The 24,770-nt window shown below is 43.9% G+C and overlaps 1 protein-coding gene across 1 annotated transcript in view; it reads left to right on the forward strand.

The window, feature by feature from the left end:
- LOC146830793 (E3 ubiquitin-protein ligase TRIM39-like) overlaps positions 1 to 24,770 on the forward strand; it is a 180,471-nt gene that overhangs the window by 17,972 nt on the left and 137,729 nt on the right. The window contains exon 2 of the mRNA XM_085604956.1: positions 604 to 699. Within this exon, the coding sequence (XP_085461082.1) occupies positions 604 to 699 (96 nt within the window). The remainder of the gene's footprint in view (positions 1 to 603; positions 700 to 24,770) is intronic.

Consider the following 24,770-nt stretch of genomic DNA (forward strand, 5'->3'; position numbering starts at 1 on the left):
TTACTCCATCCTATCCTATCTGTTGAGTTACTTTTCCTTATGTTGTCTCATTCCTCTGTGTACTTAAAGGCTGCCACGTCCACTTTACCTGTGTGTAAGTGGAGTGGACAGGCTAAAATCATCTGGTCCTGTCTGCATCACTTAATCCCAGCGCAAACAAGCATCATCAGAAATCATGTGCTGGAGAACAAGCCCATCATAATTTCATTGATTGCTAAGGAGCCATCCCCAGAATATCACAACATGCTTATTGTCATAAATGTGGTGCCAGCTATTGTGCCCATGAGCATGTATTTTATGTGTGAGTACATGCCCAACCTCACAATCCCTATGCTAGAAAACATGCACCATAAACTCTGTTGCTAACCTAAGCATCATAATACCTTGGGTAATCACTCATCACCATAATCTGTTTATAGGCAACATGCTAGTCATCAAATTCCCTGTCCAAATGAATAAGTAGCATTTACAGAGCAGAACAATGTTAATAAAATACAGATATAGAGAAGGTATCTCAGCCTCAGCAGGATAGTTGTACATTGTGCTGTGTTATTGTACAACAATATCTGTATGGCTTTGAAAATACAGAATTTCTTGTTATAGGGGAAGTTTTGGAGTTGTGTAAACCCTTTGAAGAAGAAGCTGAACAATATGCTTGAACTGCATCGCAAGGAAGAGACGGAAGCGAAACAGATAGAGGTAAGGGAACAGTAATCGACAGTTTCCAGATAACCACAGCATTTGTGTTAGGTGTTAAAAGCATAACGTCACTCTAAGGATCCAGTGGTTCCCGGAGCTATTGTTTAGATATTATTTAAAGGTAATCCAGCTTTAACCATATCCATGATTCATGTTTAGCTACCTTTTTGGGGAAGATGACCGCACAGTCGAAGGGTGATAGTAGCAAGGATATTAAAATGCATTACTAAATGTTCCGGTGTCCAAGAGGTGTGGACTCCAGTTACCCCTCAACCCCCGTATTTGATATATTTTTGTGCACGTGTAATTTGAAGGTGGTCACTGATACGGCCTGAATTGCTCAGACTTCCTCTGCAATCTCCCCTCATTACTATTCTTAACCACAAGGACGTTTAAAGCTAGTCATTGATGGCCAGCACAGCTGGAACTTTAGGAGATGGTTCCTCCCTCCTAGGTTTTAAATCCACCCATGGGTACTAATGAAGAGAGGAGGCTAATCGTAAAACACAAATGCAAAACTTGCTTTTATCATCTTATTAAAAAGGTGGGTAATTGGGGCATATTTTCACATCACCTGATCTTTCAGTAAAGAAGATTTCAAACTATCTTGTGTACCATTATTATTCGATATATCCAGCTTCATCAAACATCCGTGTACATTTGTTATATTGCATAATGGAAGGTTATTTACAAGAAGTGGATTTTTTTCACTATTCTGTTTTAAAACAATTATTCATTCTTTGTTAGACAAATCAACAGTGTCTATATGGTTGAAGCACTCCGCCTTTATCATTCATATAGCTATTTGCAACCATGTAGTTGGAACAAGTGTATAATTGTATAGAACCGTATTAAACAAAAGTGAAATATGTACCAATCAGTTGCACATGGAAGCCTACCTATTCATTCCTTCAACAGAGCAGTAGACACATTCCTGCTCCGTCTGCCTTGTCGATAGCTTTTATACAGAGTAGGTGACAAATGGTTCGGCCTAACTGAATTTGTCTAGGGGAGGCCTTCTACAGGACTGGGTTGTGAATAATAACATAGGCTCAGTGTAGGCTGATTGGTTGTAAGACAGAGGCAAGCATAGCTAAACCACGCTTGCCTCTACAATGCAGCCCAAACCACAAATGCGTCTCAACCACGCATTCCTTTACCACGGATGCCTTTACCATGCAATTTAATTGTAAAGGCATGATTGGTAAGCGGATATACGTGGTCGAGATCGCCACTACCCTGACCCTCCCTCCCGCCCTAAGCCCTAAAATTTTATCCACCCTACCATGCCCCCCCCCCCCACCCAGAGGCCTAAAACCTACCTTGACCTGCCCTTAAAGCTACCCCTTCTCCTCCTACCCCATTGAGGCCTAAAACCCTGCCCCCTATATAACAAGCATTTGCAATGCAATAGGTCTCGCATTTATAAGAGTTTGAGCTATTGGCATTGTAAAATTACAAGGCCTTTTATTTATGTTTTGGTTTTAAAACAAATAAAAGGCATTGTCATTTACAATGTCAGTAGCATAAAAGCAGTGTGCGGCGTGCAGCAGTGTGCGGCGTGCAGCAGTGTGTGGCGTGCAGCAGTGTGTGGCGTGCAGCAGTGTTTCGTGTAGCAGTGTGAGGCATGCAGCACTGTGTGGCGTGCAGCGGCGTGCAGCAGTGTGCGGCGTGCAGCAGTGTGCGGCGTGCAGCAGTGTGCGGCGTGCAGCAGTGTGCGGCGTGCAGCAGTGTGCGGCGTGCAGCAGTGTGCTGCGTGCAGCAGTGTCGTGCAGCATGCAGCAGTGAGTAATGCAGCAGTGTGCAGCAGTGTGTGGCGTGCAGCAGTGTGTGGCGTGCAGCAGTGTGTGGCGTGCAGCAGTGTGTGGCGTGCAGCAGTGTGTGGCGTGCAGCAGTGTTTCGTGTAGCATTGTGCGGCGTGCAGCAGTGTGCGGCATGCAGCAGTGTGCGGCATGCAGCAGTGTGTGGTGTGCAGCAGTGTGTGGTGTGCAGCAGTGTGTGGCGTGTAGCAGTGTGCGGTGTGCAGCAGTGTGTGGCGTGCAGCAGTGTGTGGCATGCAGCGGCATGCAGCAGTGTGCGGCGTGCAGCAGTGTGCGGCGTGCAGCAGTGTGCAGCGTTCAGCAGTGTGTGGCGTGCAGCAGTGTGAGGCGTGCAGCAGTGTTTCGTGTAGCAGTGTGAGGCGTGCAGCAGAGTGCGGCGTGCAGCAGTGTGCGGCGTGCAGCAGTGTGTAATGCAGCAGTGTGCGTAGCAGTGTGTGGCGTGCGGTAATGTGCGGCGTGCAGCAGTGTGTGGCGTGCAGCAGTGTGTGGCGTGGTTTGTAAACAACAAGAAAAGGCATTGTCATTTACAATGTCAGTAGCATAAACTCGCAAAAAAGCAGTGTGCGGCGTGCAGCAGTGTGCGGCGTGCAGCAGTGTGTGGCGTGCAGCAGTGTTTCGTGTAGCAGTGTGAGGCATGCGGCACTGTGTGGCGTGCAGCGGCGTGCAGCAGTGTGCGGCGTGCAGCAGTGTGCGGCATGCAGCAGTGTGCTGTGTGCAGCAGTGTCGTGCAGCATGCAGCAGTGTGTGGCGTGCAGCAGTGTGTGGCGTGCAGCAGTGTGTGGTGTGCAGCAGTGTGTGGCGTGCAGCAGTGTGTGCCATGCAGCAGTGTGTGGCGTGCAGCAGTGTTTCGTGTAGCAGTGTGCGGCGTGTAGCAGTGTGCGGCATGCAGCAGTGTGCGGCGTGCAGCAGTGTGCGGCGTGCAGCAGTGTGTGGCATGCAGCAGTGTGTGGCGTGCAGCAGTGTGTGGCGTGCAGCAGTGTTTCGTGTAGCAGTGTGCGGCGTGCAGCAGTGAGTGGCGTGCAGCAGTGTGTGGCGTGCAGCAGTGTGCGGCGTGCAGCAGTGTGCGGCGTGCAGCAGTGTGCGGCGTGCAGCAGTGTGCGGCGTGCAGCAGTGTGCGGCGTGAAGCAGTGTGTGCGTGCAGCAGTGTGAGGCATGCAGCAGTGTTTCGTGTAGCAGTGTGAGGCATGCAGAAGTGTGCGACGTGCAGCAGTGTGTAATGCAGCAGTGTGCGTAGCAGTGTCTGGCATGCGGTAGTGTGCGGCGTGCAGCAGTGTGTGGCGTGCAGCAGTGTGGCATGGTTTGTAAACAACAAGAAAAGCGGACATCAAAGGAAGGGTGGGAGGGAACGAGCATATGGGGTGAGTTATAACGAAAGTTAATTGTTGTAAGAGGGGATGCAGGAAGTGAGGCCGAACGCGCGCTGGCGAAAGCAGTCTGCTGCTTTCAAGTCCGATGCCAGATGCCAGCTTCGCGCTTGAATGCCTCACATGCACTGGCCATAAACCGCATTCCTGTGGTCTGGTGCCCCTTACTAAATCTCTCTGAATGCGTGAGGCAGCGCACGCGCAGGAAGTAGCTGGTGGCAAATGGAATGCGCGTGGTTGTGCGCGTAACCGCCACCCGATCCGCCTGGGAAGCTTTTGGGAGCATTTTCTGAAGCCCCTACATAAGTCTTGCTGTGCGATCGCTTACGCGATAGCCAGGCGAGACCTGAAAACTACCCCACCCCCTTGCCCTGAGCCCTAGAACTTACCCTGTGTTGCCCTTAAAACTCCCCCTACCCCGTTCCCAGCCCTGAGGCCTAAAACCCTTCCCCCTTTAAAAAAACTCCCCAAAATCCTAAAAATCCCTAAATCCTAACCTCCCCTCTAAAAACCCCCCAACCGATCCCTTAAAATGACCCCAAACCCCTCCCCCGCCCTGAGCCCTAAAAGCCTGCCCCCTTTTAATAAGACTGCCCGACCTCCCCCCACCCTGAATCCTAAATTCTACCCAACCCTTAAAAACTACACCCCTGCCCCCAACCTGGCCCCAGTCCCACTTAACTGTCTGAGTCCGGAGCTTCCTGTTCCAACGCGTTCTCTCCTCTCCCCGCACATTCGGACACTAGATCACGCTATCTTTTGTTAAAGTGTGTCTCTGCCCGTGTAACGGTTGTTTCCCAAGCTAATTATATTTGTGCTTCTGTGTTCTTGTAAAGGATTCCTGACAGGCTGTAGTATTCACAGTGAAGTAATTTTAGCTTTAAATGGGCCTGCATAAAATCTGAAATATGAAGATTTTTTATTTTATTTTAATCTTATTTCAAAATAACACCTTGAAAATGTTTCATGTGTTAGTTGTTCATCCCTTGAGGTGGCAGATGTCCGGTATGTGAACTGAAAGTTGTGGCTTCAAATCTTGAAGTTTTTGTTGGAGATTGATTCTGTTTCCAGAAGTTAAAGCTGTTCTTGCTTTAGTCTGTGACAGTTTAGGAGTTCAGGTGTCTCTGTCTGATTGCTCAAGTGTGGCTACTACTGAGACATCAACAGACTGCAACAGTTCCTCATTTTTCTTCATGGCAAAGGGGTGTCAATAATCTTCTGTTAAAACTGGTCACTTCGCAGTGTTAGAATTAAAAAAAAATCAGTCTGGGAAGGAGAAATGAATGAAGGGCCTTATAATATTATAAAGTGAGAGAAGGGCAGCATTACATATTAAAGGGGGGCTTAGGTGCATGGTACTGGCAGCCAGAGAAAAGGGAATAAGGGATACAGTAATCAAGGATGTGTGATATGAAAAGATATCGCTGAATGGGACCAGAGCCGGTGGGGTTACACTGTGATTTGGTGTTGCCTGCAGAGATCCTTAACTCTTTCCTAAAATTTGTATCTAGGCTGATCTGAAAATACAGTGAATTTGTTGATCGAATGTGAATTCACCTTGAAAAAACAAAAGACTACAGAGGCTTTGGACCAAACAGGAACAGTTGTTTGATTAAACGCAGCGGCCAGGAGAGCAGGCAACAGTCGTTGTCTGAAGACTGTCTAAACGCACACATTGGTTTCGGCTGTCTTTTCATACATTACATGAAGCATCATAAAGTAATTTGTACAAAGACAGAAATCTGGGCCTAGTCACGAGGCCATAAATCTGGTCCCTGGATAAGAAGTGCAGGTGGTTCTCGACCTTGCGTGGACACAATGTGGGGCCAGTGGGTACATGTCCAGATGTCCAGTATAGGGAGCACGTGATCACTGCGTGTAGTGTGCTTGCTGTGTTCTGATTGGCTGAGTGTTCCTAACTTAATGTGGCATCTGACTTTATGGTGTTTTAGGAATGCGTGCCCCTCCGGCCAAATGTGTTTTTTGTGGCCAATCTCCTAAGACCATTGTGATTTTGTTGCCTATCAGTGGGATTGATCTGGGTTTCCCCGTTCGCGCGTTTGTCTAAGGGTCCACATGTCACCCGGCCTGTAATCTGTCCATCAGTTGCATCAGGCCTAGGTTGCAGGGCCTGCCTGACTACATACTTTTGACTCAGGGTTGAGGGGGAGGTCATATTAGATGAATTCAACAACAGTGACACAGTTCGTTTTTATACATATATATATCATGGCATTGGCAGTGATATCGTATTTTCCAATATTAACAAATTCCTGTTGCGCTATTTTTCTCTTTATTGCTTTTCTTGGTTTCGAGTCCTGCATGCATCTTTGCCTAGTGCCTATTGTGCTAAGTTGACCTTCTTGTAGACTGTGCAAGTCTTCAATGTGACACAGGGAAACAAAGCAGTTCTTTGGAGATAGTATGTGCTATCATGTTTCAAAGCCCTTTGGTAAGCTCATTTGTTTATGTAGGATGTTGTTTAAGCATATCAGGTGGCCCTCGGGGATGTAAACAGTGTGTTTTTGTGTTCTTCACGATGTGACAAGACTGGTACCTGTACGGTAGTTTCGAAGTCCGATCTCAGTATAGTTTCGAAGTCCGATCCCAGGCTTTCATTGTCAAGCAGGGCCAATTGGTGTTAGGCAGCCTTTGCCTCCTGCGCGGTGAGCCCTGAAGCTGAGATTGTTGTTGATGTGGAAGCCCAGGATCTTAGCTTTGTTGGTGTTGATGTGCTTAGTTGCTCAGTTTAATTTCTGCAAACCAGTCCTGAACCTGCAACTGTCTGCTTACCCAAGAAGCTATCCAGACACTTGTCAAAGGTTAGCTCAGTCAACTTTACAAAAGCCCTCGCTGCAAACTCCCCTTCCTCCACTGGTTTTATATCTGACAATGTGATCATTTTCAACAATTGGCTTTCCTCTGCTCTAGAATCTATAGCGCCTTTTAAAACCGACAACTCGCCCCACAAATCTTCTTTACCCACTGGTAATCTGAAACCTTCTGAGAGTGAGAAAAGAAATATAAAAAGCTAGAAAGCATCTGGAGAAATGACTATAACCTTGAGGCTGAAAATAGATACGCCTTCTTTTACAGTAAAATCACATTTACTCCAACATCACCCCACAGCCTTTTCTTGTCTCTCACCATCCAATCCTACGCCGGATCCACCTTTCTGTCACGGCAACTGGGTCCCCAGACGACCCTTTCCCACCATACGTTCTCAAACTAACCAACACCTTTGACAACTCCTGAACTCTTCTCTCAGTTCTACCTCTCTCCCTACAAAGTGGAAACAAGCTAAGGCTGTAGCACTGCTAAAGAAACTCTCTGATGACCCCACTGCCCTCTCAAATTTCAAGCCTATTTCTTTACTTCCATTAGCACATAAGATCCTGGAAAGTTGTGTCACTACAGAAATCTCACTCTCAATATTCTGGAATCCAACTTCCTGCTTACCAACTGCAATCTGGGCTCAAAATCTTCTCTTTTGGCAGGATCTGAACATTTCTGATCCATTCTCAATTATCTTAGTTGACCTCTGTGCCACCTTTTATATTGTCTCCAATCCAATCCCCTTAGGACGCCTTTTCAAATTCGGGGGTCCGTGACTCTGCCCTCTTCTGGCTTGAGATCACTCCTTTACCTACTTTGCTGCTAAACTTTGGAATAGCCTCCTCTCATACATACATCCTGCCCTAAATAAACTTACCTTTTCCACTCGACTGAAAATCTCCAACTGCCTATTCTATCATGTGTCTACACCACCAGGTCGCATTGGCTTCAGGGAAGCTGTTCATTCTATACAAAATCTCATTCATTCATTCTGTTAGCTGCGGCCATGAGCAGAAATTACAACTTGAAGAGAGGTCAGCTGGACATTGAGGGTAATGCATCAGTGTTGTGGTTCATGAAGACCCGTAGCTTAAAACTGGATATCAGCAGTGCCCTTGTGGATGCTGACATTAACTACCTATAGGATTTCCAGAGGTTCCAAGTGAAAATAAAAAATAATGTTAACAGGGTCGAGCTTTGGGGGATGCAGCATCTTAGGTGGGAGGGGTAACATTGAAAGGAGCTCACTGCACTAATCCACTGCAGGAAGACACACTTGATCTCATTTAGAGGGCATGTATGCTGAACGGGGCTGTACAGTTGCCTATGTCAAAGACTACACAGAGGCCAAGCAGGACAAGACAACATAGATTGCTGTTGTCAGTGAAAGAGAGCTCATTGTCTGCCCCTGTGATATATCATTGCTTTTCAAAGTCTTTAACCATCCTTGTCATCTTACATTTATTCTTTTTGTTTGTCTTCCAACCTCATGTTTGTGCAAACAAAGTATAATCTCTCCGTGTTTCTCTCTCTTTCTCCGTCTTTGTCATTCTCAATCTCTCTGCCTCACTTAATTTATCTATCTAGCTAGCTCTCTGTTTGTCATATGTCTCTATCACTGCATCTCAAACTATCTCCCTCTCTACATGTACTTCTTTCTTAGCTATTTCAACTGTTTAAAACGGTCTGTAAAATGCAAGAAAAAGTATTCAAAATTTAAACCTGGATAAAATGTAATACATTTTTTCACTTTTGATTTATTTCCTGCAAGAATCGTGTAATGGGTGATCAATGCCAGTATTTGGGACGGTACATATTAAGGGCGTTATCACTCAATAAATTATTTGCTATTCTTTTACTAAATAATGATGTCAGATATCTTTAACAATTACTTCACACCACGATTCTGATGTATAGGCAGGTATACTCTGCATCTTAATAGTAAACAACATGCAGAAATCTAAAAAATCTAATTAACCTCACCATTAAGACACTGTTTCCCCTCCCAATTCATGATATCAATAGACCATTACATGGGTAGCAGTGGAGATAGAAACGCACACAATCCCCAATATGTCAACCCTATTTCTCTGAGAACTACTTTGAATTAAGAATTGTGCTGCAACAGATCCAACCCCTGCTACCACAAGATGTAACTAAGGCAATCACCAAAGGTTATCCTAACAATGTAAATCACAAATTGTCTGTAGCACGTAAGTAACACAAACAAGAAGTAATGTACATATAACTCAAAAAAGTGTATATATATGTTTTCATTGAAATACCTAATAATACTCATAATATCCCATCACAAGTAGATAGCATAACATTCAACTTAAGGAATGAGCCCAGATAAAACATACAATTACTGTGACAATTGACTGGTGCAGTTATACACAAAAAAAGAAACACACAAATAATAGTATGTTTTACAACTTTACAAAAGTACACTGCTGATGCATCACAGCAGAACTGGATAGTCTGTGAAAGCAGTAGGCATTATTGATATAGCCTACAAGTTTCGTCTGGGTGACTTCTTCAGGGCTATCAAGACGAATTTCAACCATGAGTTTGGAATAAGAACTGTTAAGTTATACATTTGAGAACTTTCTGTCATGTAATAATGCATCAGTATCCTACCAAGTTGGCCAGCTACCAGTAAAAACATCATAGTCAAAGTTATAATCTAGAACCAATTAACCATCTTCCGGACCGGGAGCGTAATAATGAAGTAGGAAGCCTAGGAGCACTGTCCCCAAACCATTGTTTTTCAAAAATATCATCCATTCATCATGGAACAGAGTGCTGTGCAATCCGCTTCTACACCTGTGATATATTTTCTATGGCACAATGTCAATTTCAGTGATAGGCCTTGGCTCTGTATCTGTAGATCGAAATAGCATTTGAATTGTGAAGGCGACAAGCATTGGCTTTGCCAATGTTTGTTTAGCGCCTGCTTACACATAACTTTGTCTGTAGGCAATGCTAAGTGTTCGCTTTACCAATACATTTTGTAAAACATTGATTAAAAAGTAATAAAGAAAACTTTGATCAATGACATAGACAGTACACACTATTTGGAATTACAACTCTCTAGGTTTTGGCCACCCAGAAACCCGTGAACACCTAAGACACACTTTATACTTTTTCTTGAGCTTATATTTTTGTGAATAAATTGTAATGATGAATAATGATTTTTATGAAGGGTCCAATATGCAAATGCTGAATTAATGTTTACAGTTGAAACGAGTTTAATATGATATATATGTGTCCTTATTAATGTAATTTAGTCGTACCACATTTATATACAAATGCGATATTGGATAAAATGGATGGGGTTCTGATGCTGCGCTGTTATTCTCTCTTGGTCTTCTCCCTTCCGTCTTGTCCCCATGTGCATCTTCTCTGCCCACAGGCCCTGCAGAAGCAAAGACAACTGATGTAATGGATTTTAGTTTGTGCATGTACTTCACGTAAACGTCCTAGTGTTCGTAACTGTTACAGTTTTTCAAGTACCTTCTGCTGTAGTTTGATGTTTACTTAAAAACTGGTTTTTAGGTACTTAACAGGGAATTTGAATTCTTTGATTTATTGAAAGAATTTGCTACTTGTGATTATGCAATAATGATTCAGTGTTCTCTCTCATTGTTAAGCAAGAATTGTGTCTCAGACCTCCCTTGGTTTTGGGGTGAACCAGAAGACTTTGCTTTTCTACTACAAATGATGCGTGATTTCTTTATGAATTTGCTGCTTATTTGGGACTTAGATTCATTTCTGACTTTTACTATTTTGAATTGATTTTTCATTTGAGCCTTCACAGCATTTATTCTGTATCACCTTATTTCTGAGATTATTTTTAACAATAAAACCCTTTAACTCTGATCTACAACTCAATTATTGAATCATCCCAGTTTCTTATAATTATACTCTTCTAAATTGATGTTGAGGAGGGTGATTTTAGTGCACGATAAACCCTGGGGAACCGTCTGCGGGGTGTCCTAAATATTGGGGTACGGTTCTGCTCCCATAAGGATAGCAGAGGATAGTTGTCTTTTAAAGAGCACCTCTTCTTTTAAGGGGTTCGCAAAAGCATTTTCTGATCCCTAATGCCCTGTCTGAGATGATAGTGGATTTTACTGGAGGTCTGCCAGCGTGTTCCAGTCCTGCAGTTTCCAGAGAGTTGACATGCAGTGCATTTCTGAAAGATTTGGAGTGTAGGTATTAATAAGGTGAATTGATTTATGGATGCTGTATGTATTTGTGAGTTGTGTTGAAATTTGAGTTTGAGGAATGGATTGTTATGCTCTAAATTAGATGTTTACATTTGTAATGCTGCTTGTTTGTTTAATTGGTAGATTAATCACTGTTTGTTAATGTGTTATTCATATTTGTGAGGCTATTTTGTTGTTCTTACATTGGTTGGTTCGGTTATCGGATTCATCGAAATCCAAAATCTTGAGATATTGTGGGTTTACTTGTCTGCATACGGTATAGTGTAATGCGAGGCGCCACACACACATGGACAGGGATTTCTGAATTAGCACGTTTTCCTGTGATAGTTTGACCTTTTGGCAGAGCCACGCTGCGATTGGTTGTTGTTTGCTAGTTCTTTTATTGAGAATTTAGAATTTTTTTCAAGCGGAAATAATGGAGAATGTGTTCTTTTTTAAAAAAAAAAAGTATCAAGTTTCTAGGGTACCTGCACCGGCTCAAAAATGACCTCCTGGTGGAATGCTTGCATACGAAATGGTGACAGGTATTGGGTTTTACACATGCACCTGGATTTCTGAATGGCATTAATATACTGCATCTGACAAAAACTTACAGGTTCGAGGCATATGAGCTGCAGATCACACACTTAGGATAAGATCGCCATCTGGTGTTGGGCTCGGATGATTGCAGGTTGTTGTTGTCTCCGGAAGAAGCCTTTTGGTCACAAGATAGGTGACTCCTCCTCTGGACAACAGTGCGCATGGGCATCCACTCCATCGTCGGATTGTTTTTTTCCGCCATTGGGTTCGGATGAACTTTTTTCCGCCCCAGCAGAAAACTTCTAACAATCAAACAACTCTCGACGTCGGAATCCACTCGGACCGGTTCCGGACGCGGGTGATGGAAAGGACACCCTTTAAAAAATGTCCCCAATGTGGAGCAAAGTTCCCCCACAGTGATCACCACGAGGTCTGTAACCTGTGCCTCTCTCCGGAACATAACGAATCCAGCTGTCCAGCCTGCGCCGCATTCCGTTCGAAGAAAACCATCCGGGACCGAAGAGCTCGACGCCATATCATGGCCAGGCCGGCTCCAGAACCAGACGACATCTTTGCCCAGGATGTCCGTGAAGACGATTCCGAAGAGCTCCAAATCATATCCGAGGCCGACGATTCCGATGACCTCATCACTCCGGGGCAGCGTGTGAGTACCAGCTCCCCTACCCCAACCCCACCAAAAAAGGCACTGGTCAAGACTCTGCCAGCTGGCCCCAGTCACAACCGAAAATCATCTTCAGAAGCCCCGCCCTCGGGCCCGGCTCCGAAGAAATATAAGCCTGCAGGTGGCTCGGGCTCGAGCAAACCTCATATTATTGTGCCCACAATACCTTCGGCACCGAAGACTCCCCTCTCGGCACCGAAGCAGGCTTCAAGGCCGAAATCTCCATCGGCACCAAAACGTCCTTCGGCACCGAAATCTCCACCGGCACCTAAACGTTCTTCGGCACCGAAGTCTCCACCGGCACCGAAAGGTTCTTCGGCACCGAAATCTACGCCGGCACCGAAAAGTTCTTCGGCACCAAAACCATCCTCGGTGCCGAAAAAAGTCCACAAAGACTCTACCGATCTCCCAAAACACAGATCGGACCCTAAAAAGTCGGCGCCAAAGCCGCTTTCGGACAATGAGGAACTTTTTCGCCTGGATCCCACGCAAAAAAGAATTTACATAAATCCAAAAACCAGACATGTCACAGCTGTGCCATACAAGAAAAGGAGACTGGACACAACACCTCCTCCAGCTCCCGTAAAGAAGAAGGACTGTGCCACCTCACCTATTCGTCCTTCCTCTCCTATCTTACCTCTCATCCCACTCCCCCCCCCCACCTCCTTCCCCTCTACCATCTCCTTCTCATACACCACCTCCACAGGATGATGATGATGATTTAGGAGGAGGGGGAGACCCGGATGACCTTAATGATCCTACTGATCCTAATGACCCTTTTACACTCCCGGACACGGCACTCTTAGATGACTGGTCTTACCCTTTACCTGACATTCCTGATCCCACTACATACCCTTCCAAACCCTCCCCTCCTGATGACCATTTAGGGTTTGGACAGCTCATAAACAGGGCGGCTCTGTTCCATGGCGTCTCCATGCACACAGACACACCTGAAGAGGACTTTCTCCTCGACACATTTGAGCAGTCGCAAAAATCTGTTCACATCTTGGCCATGATTAAGGGAGTGATAAAGCACGCCACTGAGGTTTTTAAAGACCCTGTTAGAGCTAGGGTTCTTAACCCCCGGATAGAAAAAAAATATAGACCGGCCCCACAAGTTCCCGCGTACATCAAATCGCAGCTCCCTCTAGACTCTTTAGTCGTATCAAATGCAAGAAAGTGGGCTAACTCCCAGACAACAGGAGACACACCGCCCCCAGACAAAGAGTCTAAGCTCTTAGAGGCCTCGGGCAAAAGGGTTGCCGCACAAGCTGCTAATCACTGGCGTATTGCCAATACACAAGCCCTATTGGCTCGATATGATAGGGCTCATTATGATCAGCTAGAAGATCTTTTGCAACACCTGCCTGATCAGTACAAATCCCAGGCCAATGACCTCATCCAAGAGGGAAAGCTAATATCAAATGCCTCAATCAAATGTGCATTAGACGCGGCGTATTACTTAGACGCCACGCATGGCTTCGGATTTCCGGCTTTAAGCCGGAAGTACAAACAACCATTCTTGCTCAACCCTTTAATCAGGAGCAACTATTTGGACCCGCAGTTGACACTGCACTAGAAAAGATGAAAAAGGATAACGAGACTGCCAAATCAATGGGAACATTACAGTCTCCTCAACCCCGAGGCTCCTTTCGTCGCTCCTTTTATATGGGCGCCTCCAAAAATGTGGGAACAGACACCTCTTCCACTTTTAAAACCTCCGGACAAACATCCCCTAACAGAGGATATTTTAGAGGAGGTTATAGGGGAAACAATACCAAGGGCCGCAGGCGGGGCAACACCAACACCCGCACCTCTCCATCCACTAAACAGTGACTCGCCTCCACTCCCCCCAGACCATTCCACTCCAGTCGGGGGAAGACTCAAACAGTTCCTACCTGTCTGGAATTCCATTACAACAGACAGGTGGGTGAGACAAATTATCCAGGTTGGCTACTACCTCGAACTCACAAACACCCCCCTCAAACATACCACCCAAACACCGTCCAATGTCACCACATCATCTCACGCTCCTCAAACAGGAAATTCGGTCCTTGCTTCAAAAACACGCAATAGAACCAGTTCCACTCCAACATCAAGGTACAGGAGTATATTCGCTATACTTCCTCATCCCCAAAATGGACGAGACTTTAAGATCCATACTCGACCTCCGACTACTAAACCAGTATATACAATCAGATCACTTCCACATGATCACCCTCCAACAAGTCCTCCCACTACTTCAACAAGGCGACTTCCTTGCCACATTGGACCTCAAGGACGCATACTTTCACATCCCTATGCATCCCGCTCACAGGAAGTATCTACGATTTGTGGTAGACGGGCAGCACTATCAGTTTACAGTTCTCCCATTCGGAGTAACAACCGCACCCAGGGTATTCACCAAGTGCTTAGCAGTAGTGGCAGCGCATCTCAGAAGACAACAAATCCATGTCTTCCCCTATCTGGACGATTGGCTCATAAAAGCCAATACTTTCCACAAATGCGTTCTCCACGCTCACCGCACTATTCAAACCCTCCACGACTTGGGATTTACCATCAACTATCCCAAATCCCAACTGCAACCCTCCCACATACATCAATATCTGGGAGCCACCATAGATACATCCAAGGCCATAGCTTATCCCAGCACAGCCAGGATAGCCAACATACAAAATCTCATCTCAAAATTTCAAACTCAACACTCTCTTCCAGCAAGAGTGTTTATGCAACTGTTAGGCATGATGGCGTTATGCATCTCCATAGTTCCCCACGCACGACTTCAAATGCGTCCCTTGCAGGAATGTCTAGCACAACAGTGGAACCAGGCTCACGGACAACTTACCGATCTGGTGTTGGTGGACAGTCGCTCACTTCGTTCACTGAAATGGTGGAACACCATCAACCTGTCCAAAGGGCGGCCATTCTTAGAGCCTCTTCCACAAGTAGTGCTGACCACCGACGCATCTCTCACGGGGTGGGGAGCCCACCTCCTTCAACACACAACTCAGGGCAGATGGACCACTCAACAAAAACTGCTCCATATCAATCACCTAGAACTTCTAGCGGTGTTCCTAGCACTGAAATCCTTTCAAGTTCCCCCAAAGAACAAAACTGTCCTCATCCGCACAGACAACATGATGACAATGTATTACATACAGAAACGGGGGGGACACATTCTCTCCAACTGTCCCAACTGGCACAGCAAATCTGGAGATGGGCAATTCCCCAAAACATCTACCTGTTAGCGGAACACCTCCCAGGGGTTCACAACCAGGTGACCGACCTCCTAAGTCGCCAGACACAGAAAATCCGCGAGTGGGAATTACACCCCAAGGTTCTACTCCCATTCTTCCAAAAATGGGGCCAACCAGACATAGACCTGTTCGCCACTCACGCAAACACAAAATGCCCAACCTTCGCCGACAGGTTTCCACACCCACAGTCGAAGGGCGATGCAATATGGATGAACTGGTCAGGCAGATTTGCATACGCTTTTCCGCCTCTCCCACTCATTCCATTTGTGGTACGAAAACTGAAACAACAGTCGCTAACACTGATCCTAGTGGCTCCAACTTGGGCACGTCAACCTTGGTTCACCACACTTCTGGAACTATCGCTAGTTCCACATCAAAAATTGCGCCTTTCCCCGGCTCTATTAACCCAGAACCATGGAGAAATCAGACACCCAGATCCTCAGACACTGAACTTGGCAATCTGGCTCCTGAAGTCTTAGAGTTCGGGTATCTCAACCTCCCACCAGACTGTATGAATATCATAAAAGAAGCTAGAAGACCTACTACTAGGGCGTGTTTTGCGGCAAAATGGAAAAGATTTGCCATTTACTGCGCTAACAATGACATACGTCCACTGGATGCTTCCATCCAAAATATTATTTGCTATTTACTACACTTGCAAAGATGCAATTTAGCGTATTCCTCTATACGTCTACACCTAGCGGCCTTAGCAGCCTACTTGCAAAATAGACAACACCTGTCCCTCTTTAAGGTACCAGCCATCGAAGCATTTATGGAAGGTCTTAAAAGAATTATTCCTCCAAGATTACCACCTTCCCCTGTGTGGAATCTCAATATTGTTCTAACAAGACTCATGGGACCCCCATTTGAACCAATGCATAAATGCGAACTGCAATTTCTAACATGGAAAGTGGCTTTCCTTATCGCAATCACATCCCTGCGAAGAGTAAGTGAAATACAAGCCTTAACTCTTGAGGAACCATTCCTACAACTACATCGTAACACAGTGGTTCTTAGGACAAACCCAAAATTCCTCCCTAAAGTCATTTCCCCTTTCCATCTTAACCAATCAGTCGAGCTGCCAGTCTTCTTCCCTAATCCAGACTCAGTAGCTGAAAGGGCCCTTCATACCTTAGATGTTAAAAGAGCCTTGCTTTATTACATCAACAGAACCAAACCTTTTCGTAAAACCAAACAACTGTTTGTTGCTTTCACTTCACCAAATAAAGGCAACCCCATTTCCAAATCAGGTATAGCCAGATATATAGTCAAATGTATCCAAATATGTTACCAAAAGGCTAAACGTACTCTAACAGTTCCCCCTAGGGCGCACTCCATGTGTAAAATAGGGGCTTCCATGGCATTCTTAGGGAACAATCCCTTAGAAGATATTTGCAAAGCAGCCACATGGTCTACCACACACACCTTCACTAAACATTACTGTGTAGATGTGCAATCCAAACAACAAGCTTTAGTAGGCCAAGCTGTCCTAAAAACTCTATTCCAAACTGCTGCAACGGATACAGGTGACCACCGCTAGGGGAGACACTGCTATATAGTCTATCCTAAGTGTGTGATCTGCAGCTCATATGCCTCGAACGGAATATGCTACTTACCAGTATGCATCTGTTCTTGGCATGTAGAGCTGCAGAGCCACAAATGCCCACCCGCCTCCCCGGGACCTGTATCTGTTCCAGCATTTGTCTTAATTAGACACTACACATGGACATCCTTTCTCTTTATTTCTTATACACTCCATCATTTCCCATCATGGCGAAAAACAATCTGACGATGGATGCCCATGCGCAATGTTGTCCAGAGAAGGAGTCACCTATATCGTGACCAAAAGGCTTCTTCCGAAGACAACAACAACCTGCAATCATCCGAACCCAACAGCAGATGGCGATCTTATCCTAAGTATGTGGCTCTGCAGCTCTACATGCCAAGAACAGATGCATACTGGTAAGTAGCATATTCCTTTCCGTTATAGGGTACGTTTAACATTAAAAAGCTAGACTTCTTGAGACAGACTATGTTTGACATGAAGCCAACGCCCAGACCTGCACTGTCCGAGGCATTAAATAAATGGATTGAATGGCAACAGAGAAGGAGTGAAATCGAAAGAAAATGTCAAAGCAAGAGAAAGGTTAATTTAAGCAGTGCCTAGAAAGCTAGTGTGATCGGCAAGAGAAATGTTGGAGGGAAGATATAATGGAAAGTGTAAGAGCCTATCCTGCCATAGTTAGAGAAACAAATTATGAAAACAAGACAAAGGAGGGAGAGAAGCATACTAATGATTCTGATGAGGATAATTTCCTCAATTATCTTTTGAATTCTAGGCATTCTCCGTATACAATTAGAGCAACAGGGACACATTGTACTGGTTCAAGCCCTGATTCGGGGGCAGGAGGACATAGTACTGTTCTACTTTTTGATAGTCCGAACCTGCAGTTATGTTTAATTAAACAGTTCTACCGTACAAGCATCTACTACTGTGGTACAAAGTGCACCAACTGAGTCGGCAGTTACAGCATTGCCTAGTACAAGCAAAGATACACTAACTGATGCTCAAGTTCAAGTCGCCCCACCGGTAAGTACAGTGGTGGTTGAAGAGGTTCCCAGAGAAATGAATATTGCATTTTAAAATTTGCATTTGGTGAAATGCTGCCGGGAAACATTGATCTAAATAGGCTTGATAGGACTGGATTCTAGCCTACCTTATAATCTCCAAGAATCCTCTCGGGTTGCCAGGATCTTTTTATCTGCTAAATAGTGTAGAGGGGAGGAAATTCAATTCTCAGTACATAATCAACAGAATTAAATCTCAGTTCCAAAGGACCACTGACTCTGAATCTAAATTTTTTAAGATTTTATTACAACCAAGAATAACTGCACATACAAGCACCTCAATACAAGGTGAAGAAAATAAATGGGCACTAGTACAAAAGAAAGTCTCCCCAAGAGTCTCATTCAACTCAGAATAAGAAGAAGAATTAATTCTAAAAGCATCAGAAATGCAATAGTTAGTTCAATCTCTACATTAGGAATCATTAGCCTAAAAGGAAAAACCGTTAGTCTATCTCTACACTATCTCTAAGGTAACATCCCTACTTAGCATTTCCCTCCCAGGTAAGAGAGTAAAAAGGTGTCAAAAGTGAAGACTTCCGTAGAAGTACATTCACTTAGTCAGAGCTCGTTCTAAGATGCTCCTTCTAGCTACCCATCTAACCTCAACTGCTCCACCCTTGGGGCACTGTCCCTAATACAAAATCCCCAAAACATAGAACCCGCCTTTCGGCACACCTCTTCAGCCAGGTCTTCTTCCAGTACTTTTCCAGCAAAACTTGTACTTCATCCAACGACGGTTAGCTTGACCTTGGGTCCCAGGCATCATCTCTGCTGAAAGTATCATCCGTAAATTCCAAGGTACTCCCCTGTTGGCTTCTCCTACCATCTTAACTCCTAAAACAAAGACCTAGTCTCTCTAACGAGCTAAATGTCCTTGCACCTGCAACAGAAACATGGAAACGAAAAACTTTTAGCTAACATAAGAAATGAACAGGCCTTTCTCTTTAAACGTATATGCGATCAGGCCTTTACATTGTTAAACACACTCCTAAATCACACTTTAAGCATTAGTTCCATTACTCCTTTATACGTGAATAAGCAGACTACACGTGCAACTTTAATATGGTGCACGTTTAAACTAATGCATTGCATTACATGAAAACCAAACATTGTATATTTACTAAATTACGTTTGCAATGATCTACGACATTACTCTTCATAAAACATGGTTACATTTCTAATCACACCTATGTTAAACAATTCTAGTGATACAATTTCTATGTCAAACCTAAACTACTTCGATTAATATGTGGGTGCGGACTAACAGTGAATATGATGCACCCCTACAAATTTCAGAATAACGTGGCGCTCTATCAGGCTGTTGACATACAATGATGATGAAATGAGATTCTTGATATAAGAAGCAGCCAAATGTGCAAATGAGGCACACAACAGATGTATCACCTTATTGTTTGTAATGTCACCTTAGAGATAGTGTAGGGATAGACTAACGGTTTTTCCTTTTAGGCTAATGATTCCTAATGTAGAGATTGGACTAACTATTGCATTTCTGATGCTTTTAGAATTAATTCTTCTTCTTATTCTGAGTCGAATGAGACTCTTGCGGAGACTTTCTTTTGTACTAGTGCCCATTTATTTTCTTCACCTTGTATTGAGGTGTTGTATGTGTAGTTATTCTTGGTTGTAAAAAAATCTTAAACATTTTCGATTCTGAGTCAGTGGTCCTTTGGAACTGAGATTTGATTCTGTTGATTATGTACTGAGAATTGAATTTCCTCCTCTCTACACTATTTAGCAGATAAAAAGATCCTGGCTACCTGAGAGGATTCTTGGAGATTTTAAGGTAGGCAAGAATCCGGTCCTATCAGTTGGTAGCAGAGTAGGATGGTTATCTCTGATAGTGAGGGGAGATCTAGATCAAGATAAGAGATTCTAGAGGCCCATAGAAGTCAAGTGATGGTGACCCATTGGATGGTGAGCAGCGGACGACGGCAGTTGATGGAGATATAAGAAGCAGCCAAATGTGCAAATGAGGCACACAACAGATGTATCACCTTATTGTTTGTAATAAGACCCTTTAACTTTTCTCCAATCTAGAATGCCATTATTAAGTGGTCCCAGTTACTTTTGATTATACCCTGCTAAATTGATTTAGAGGATGGTGCATTTTAATAGAAGATCAACCTGAGAGAGGACCATATAAAGTAAACTTTGGGGTGTTCTGAATATTTGGGTTCCGTTCTGCTCCCACATGATGTATTTTTATTACCTTATTGAAATGTGAACCGGGTCGGACTGGGATAGAAAATAGTCCCGGGCACCAAAACAGTGTTTCCCATTAGTGAAATGGCCCATGATTTGAAAGTTGGGGCACTGTTGAACTTGTAAAGACACACTGTATAAATGTTTCCCAAGGCATGGAAGACTGGATGGACTTGAGTTTGCTTCAGGCATTTCTTTTATGAATATCAGGGAAATCAAAAGTAAAAACTGGCCAAGCAGACCAAAAAACAGGCCCAACAGAGTCCAAAATACAGCACAAACATTGACCTGTTGGACAAGCCCTTCGGACCCTGGCTGATTGCCCTATAGGCCAGTCCGACTGTGATTGTAAACATGTGCTTCAGTTTTTCATTGGCATGTTTTGCATGTATTAGCAGCTGACGCACATTTCACTTAATCATAGGCATTTTCAAAGTTTATTATACTGGCACGCACTGCACAGAGTGCAGATAATTGTGGCCACATTGAAGAGCTCCAAAGACATGTTTCTGCACTTGACACTTTGGAGCAGGCGGCAGGGAAGATGCAGAAAGCACTGTTGTAAATCAAACAGAAAAGAGCCGGTAAACACAAATTGATGTGAAGGCAGGTCTGTTGCAGGTCAGAGGCGTGTCTTTATGACACATTCCCGTCCTTTGTTCGCAGACCCAAGGAACTGAGGTGACACGCCTGCTGGCTGTCGGCGGTAGCGTGGTGGCAACTCGTGGGAGCTTGTCCATCTCAGGCACGTCACTTTCGTCTTACCTTGTCCTGTTTACGGATGAGCGCATTTTCGGCCTTCTCATTAAATGTGCTAAATGCATATCTATTGATCTACATGTGTTGTACATACGAAATGGGGTTGTTAACATTTTATTCTTCTGATTTGACATTCTATTCCACACTTTTGTTCAGGTTTACACACACACTTCTCACAAGACTTGCAGTTATGCCCTTTCATCGTTGTTCACATCACTCCTCTGTTTCTACAGTAGTTCTGTTACAGACTACTACATGCATTCTAGTAGAATAACACTGTTGACAGTCACTTCTTGTTTATGTTATCATGAAAGTCCATAACCAAGGCTGGAAAAATTAGGTAGCATTTTAGGTGACATCACAGGAAGAGATGTCACATGATCTCAGACCTTCATGATATCACAGCGAGTGATGTGGCATACACTTTAAAATGAATTAAAATACAGAAAGCAACCTCGTGCATGATGAAATCACTAACATTGATCAAAGCAGTCCACAATAAAAGATGGGTGGTACCTGACCATTTGTCTTAACCCAATTACAAGTGGCCTGAAAAGAGATGGTTTTGCACAATTTGCTTTTAGGTAATTTATTTCACCCACGCCTATGTTTGCGCTCATCTTGCTTTTAACCAGATGATCTTTTATGCAACCACCCAGCTACACTTCCTTTATTATTCAGTCTTATGATGGTCACCTTGCTTTACTTCATCAGGGGAATTGTCTACTGCTGATCTCACCCTCTCTTCAGGAATTCAGAAGGGGACTCAAGACCTGGCTGTTCAACTTGGCTTTCCGCGTCATTCTAGGGGGAATAGCAGCGCTTTATAAATCCCGATTGGTTGTTTGACTCTCCTTCCATGGGGAGTCCCTTCCAGCTTCTTGCACCATGGCCCTTGAGTGGTTCCTCTTTCTCATGTTCAGTCACACAATATTTCCCTGTCCTCATTACTCCTTTCTTTTGACCCACAATCTATACTTACCTTTTAACTTTCCCTCTAACAATTCTGTCTTCCCATCCCTCTGCTCCCCTGACCTTAGCCCTGTCTCCTCTGCTGAGCATAGCCAGTCATTCAATCAAACAATCAGGGGTTTATAAAGCACCTTACTCACCCGTGAGGGTTTCAAGGCACATGGGAGGGATTCAGCTCCAGATCAGTCGAAGACCCAGGTCTTGAGGCTCTTCCTAAAAGTGTGCAGAGTGGAAGAGCGTCTGATGTTGATTGGGAGCTCGTTCCAGGTCTTTTCTGCGACGTAGGAGAAGGCTCTTCCGCCTGCTCTGGTTCTGCAGATTCGTGGGGTCTCTGCCAGGGCGAGCTCGGCGGAGCTGAGGTTCCTTTCGGGTATGTGGAAGGAGACTCTTTCGTTGAGGCATTTGGTTCCGATGTTGTGGAGGGATTTGTAGGCATAGGTGAGTAGCATGAATGTTACTCTCTTCTTGATGGGGAGGCAGTGGAGGTCTCGTAGGTGCTGGGTCATGTGCTTGTATCGTGGGTTCCAAGGACGAGTCTGGCTGAGGTGTTCTGGATGGTATGGAGCTTGTGTAGCAGGGTTTTGTTGATTCCGGCGTAGAGGGCGTTGCCGTAGTCCAGTCTGCTGGTTATGAGTACATGGGTGATGGTCTTTCTGCATTCGGGGAGATCCTCTTGAAGGTCTTGTGGAGGATGCGGAGGGAGTTGAAGCAGGTGGAGGCGACGGCGTTGATCTGGCGGGTCAAGGTGAGAGAGGAGTCTAGAATGATGCCAAGGTTCCGGGCGTGGTCGGTCGGGGTGGGTGGGATTCCGAGGGCAGGGGGTCACCAGGAGCTGTCCCACGCAGTGGGGGAAAGGACGAGGACCTCTGTCTTCTCCGAGTTCCGTTTTAGGCAGCCGTCGCTCATCCAGACTGCGACGTCTTTCATTCCTTCTTGGAAGCTGAGTCTGGAGTCTTTGGGGTTCTTCGTGAGAGAGAGGATGAGCTGGGTGTTGTCGGCGTAAGATACTATGCTGAGCCCATGCTGTCTGACGATGGCGGCGAGGGGGGCTATGAAGATGTTGAAGAGCGTGGGGCTGAGCGATGATCATTGGCTACTTCACAGTTGATCTCTGTAGGTTTGGAGAGGAAGAGAGGGAGTCTGATCCTTTGGGTTCTGTTGGAAAGAAAGGAGCGGATCCAGTCGAGGGCGGTTCCTCGTATACTGGCGATGTGGAGTCTGGTAGCGTGATTGTGGTGTGAGACGGTGTCGAAGGCTGCGGAAAGGTCTAGTAGGATGAGGGCTGCAGTGTGGCCCAGGTCGAGTAGTATGCGTCTGTCAACGGTGGCGGCGAGGAGGGCGGTCTCGGTGCTGTGATTGCTGCAAAATCAGGACTGGGAGGTGTCGAGGATGGCGTTCTCTTCGATGAACGTGGTCAGCTGGGCGTTGATGACTCTCTCTGTGACTTTGGCTGCGAAGGGAAGGAGAGAGATGAGCCGGTAGTTTTTCAGCTCCGTCTGGTTGGCTGAGGGTTTCTTGAGGAGGGGCTTGACCTCTTCCCGCTTCCAGTCGTCAGGGAAGATGCTGGATCCGAGGGAGTTGTTGATGGTCCAGCCTAGTTCGGGTGCTATGGCTGGGGTGTGGTGGGCAAGGGTCAGTGGGGGCTCCTGAGTGGGTGTTCTACATGGGGGAAACAACCTTTACAACGCAACTTTTACAACGCTATGCTATTACAACGCATTTTTTACAACGCAAAAGCTTTTACAACGCATGCATTTACAACGCATGCTGTTATATGGTAAGTACTTTTACAACGCATATACCATTACAACGCATACAATGCAAAAGCCTTTACAACGCATGCATTTACAACGCATGCTGTTATATGGTAAGTACTTTTACAACGCATATACTATTACAACGCTTTTTTTTTTTTTTTAAGAAAATTGTGTTGAAATTTTTTTAATTAATTGTATTATTTAAAATAAATACTATATTTGATAAATATGAAAGAGTAATTATTGAGTATAATTTATTTATTAATTTAGAAAAATTAAAAAATGTGAGTAGTTTAACAAAAGATTAATACTTGAGTATTTTTCAAATATCAAAGAGTATTTTTTAAATTAAATAAATATAAATTTAATAATAAATGATTTGTATTATGAGAAATTAATACTTGAGTATTTTTTATTTTATTTTAATATGTTAAAAATCTAAAAATTAGAATTATTATAAATTAATAATACTAGAGCATTATAAAAAAATTATAAATAAAAATTTATTTAAAAATTAGTATTATGAAAGATTCATACTTGAGTATTTTTAAAATATCAAAGAGTATTTTTTAAGTTAAATTAAATAAATATAAATTTAATAATAAATGATTTGTATTATGAGAAATTAATACTTGAGTAATTTTTATTTTATTTTAATATGTTAAAAATCTTAAAATAAGAATTATTATAAATTATTAATGCTAGAGCATTTATTATAAATTAATATCAATAAAAAGTATTAAAAAATTAGTATCATGAAAGATTAATACTTGAGTATTTTTAACCTTCTTATATAAAGTGTAATGATTGTAAAAACATTTTTAAAAAAAGTAAGAGTACTTTTGGAGTATTATAATATAAAATAAGAGAAATGTTAACAAAAAAATAAAGATAAAAAACTAAAAATATTTATAATATTAATAGAGTAATTAGAAATGTATTTAAAAAAAAATTAAACCAAAAGAAAATAGAGCAAAGAAAATAGAACTTACTTTAAAAAAAAGTTCCCACGCTTTTGCATTG

The sequence above is a fragment of the Triturus cristatus genome, chromosome 5_1, assembly GCF_964204655.1.
Source record: "Triturus cristatus chromosome 5_1, aTriCri1.1, whole genome shotgun sequence".
NCBI lineage: Eukaryota > Metazoa > Chordata > Amphibia > Caudata > Salamandridae > Triturus > Triturus cristatus.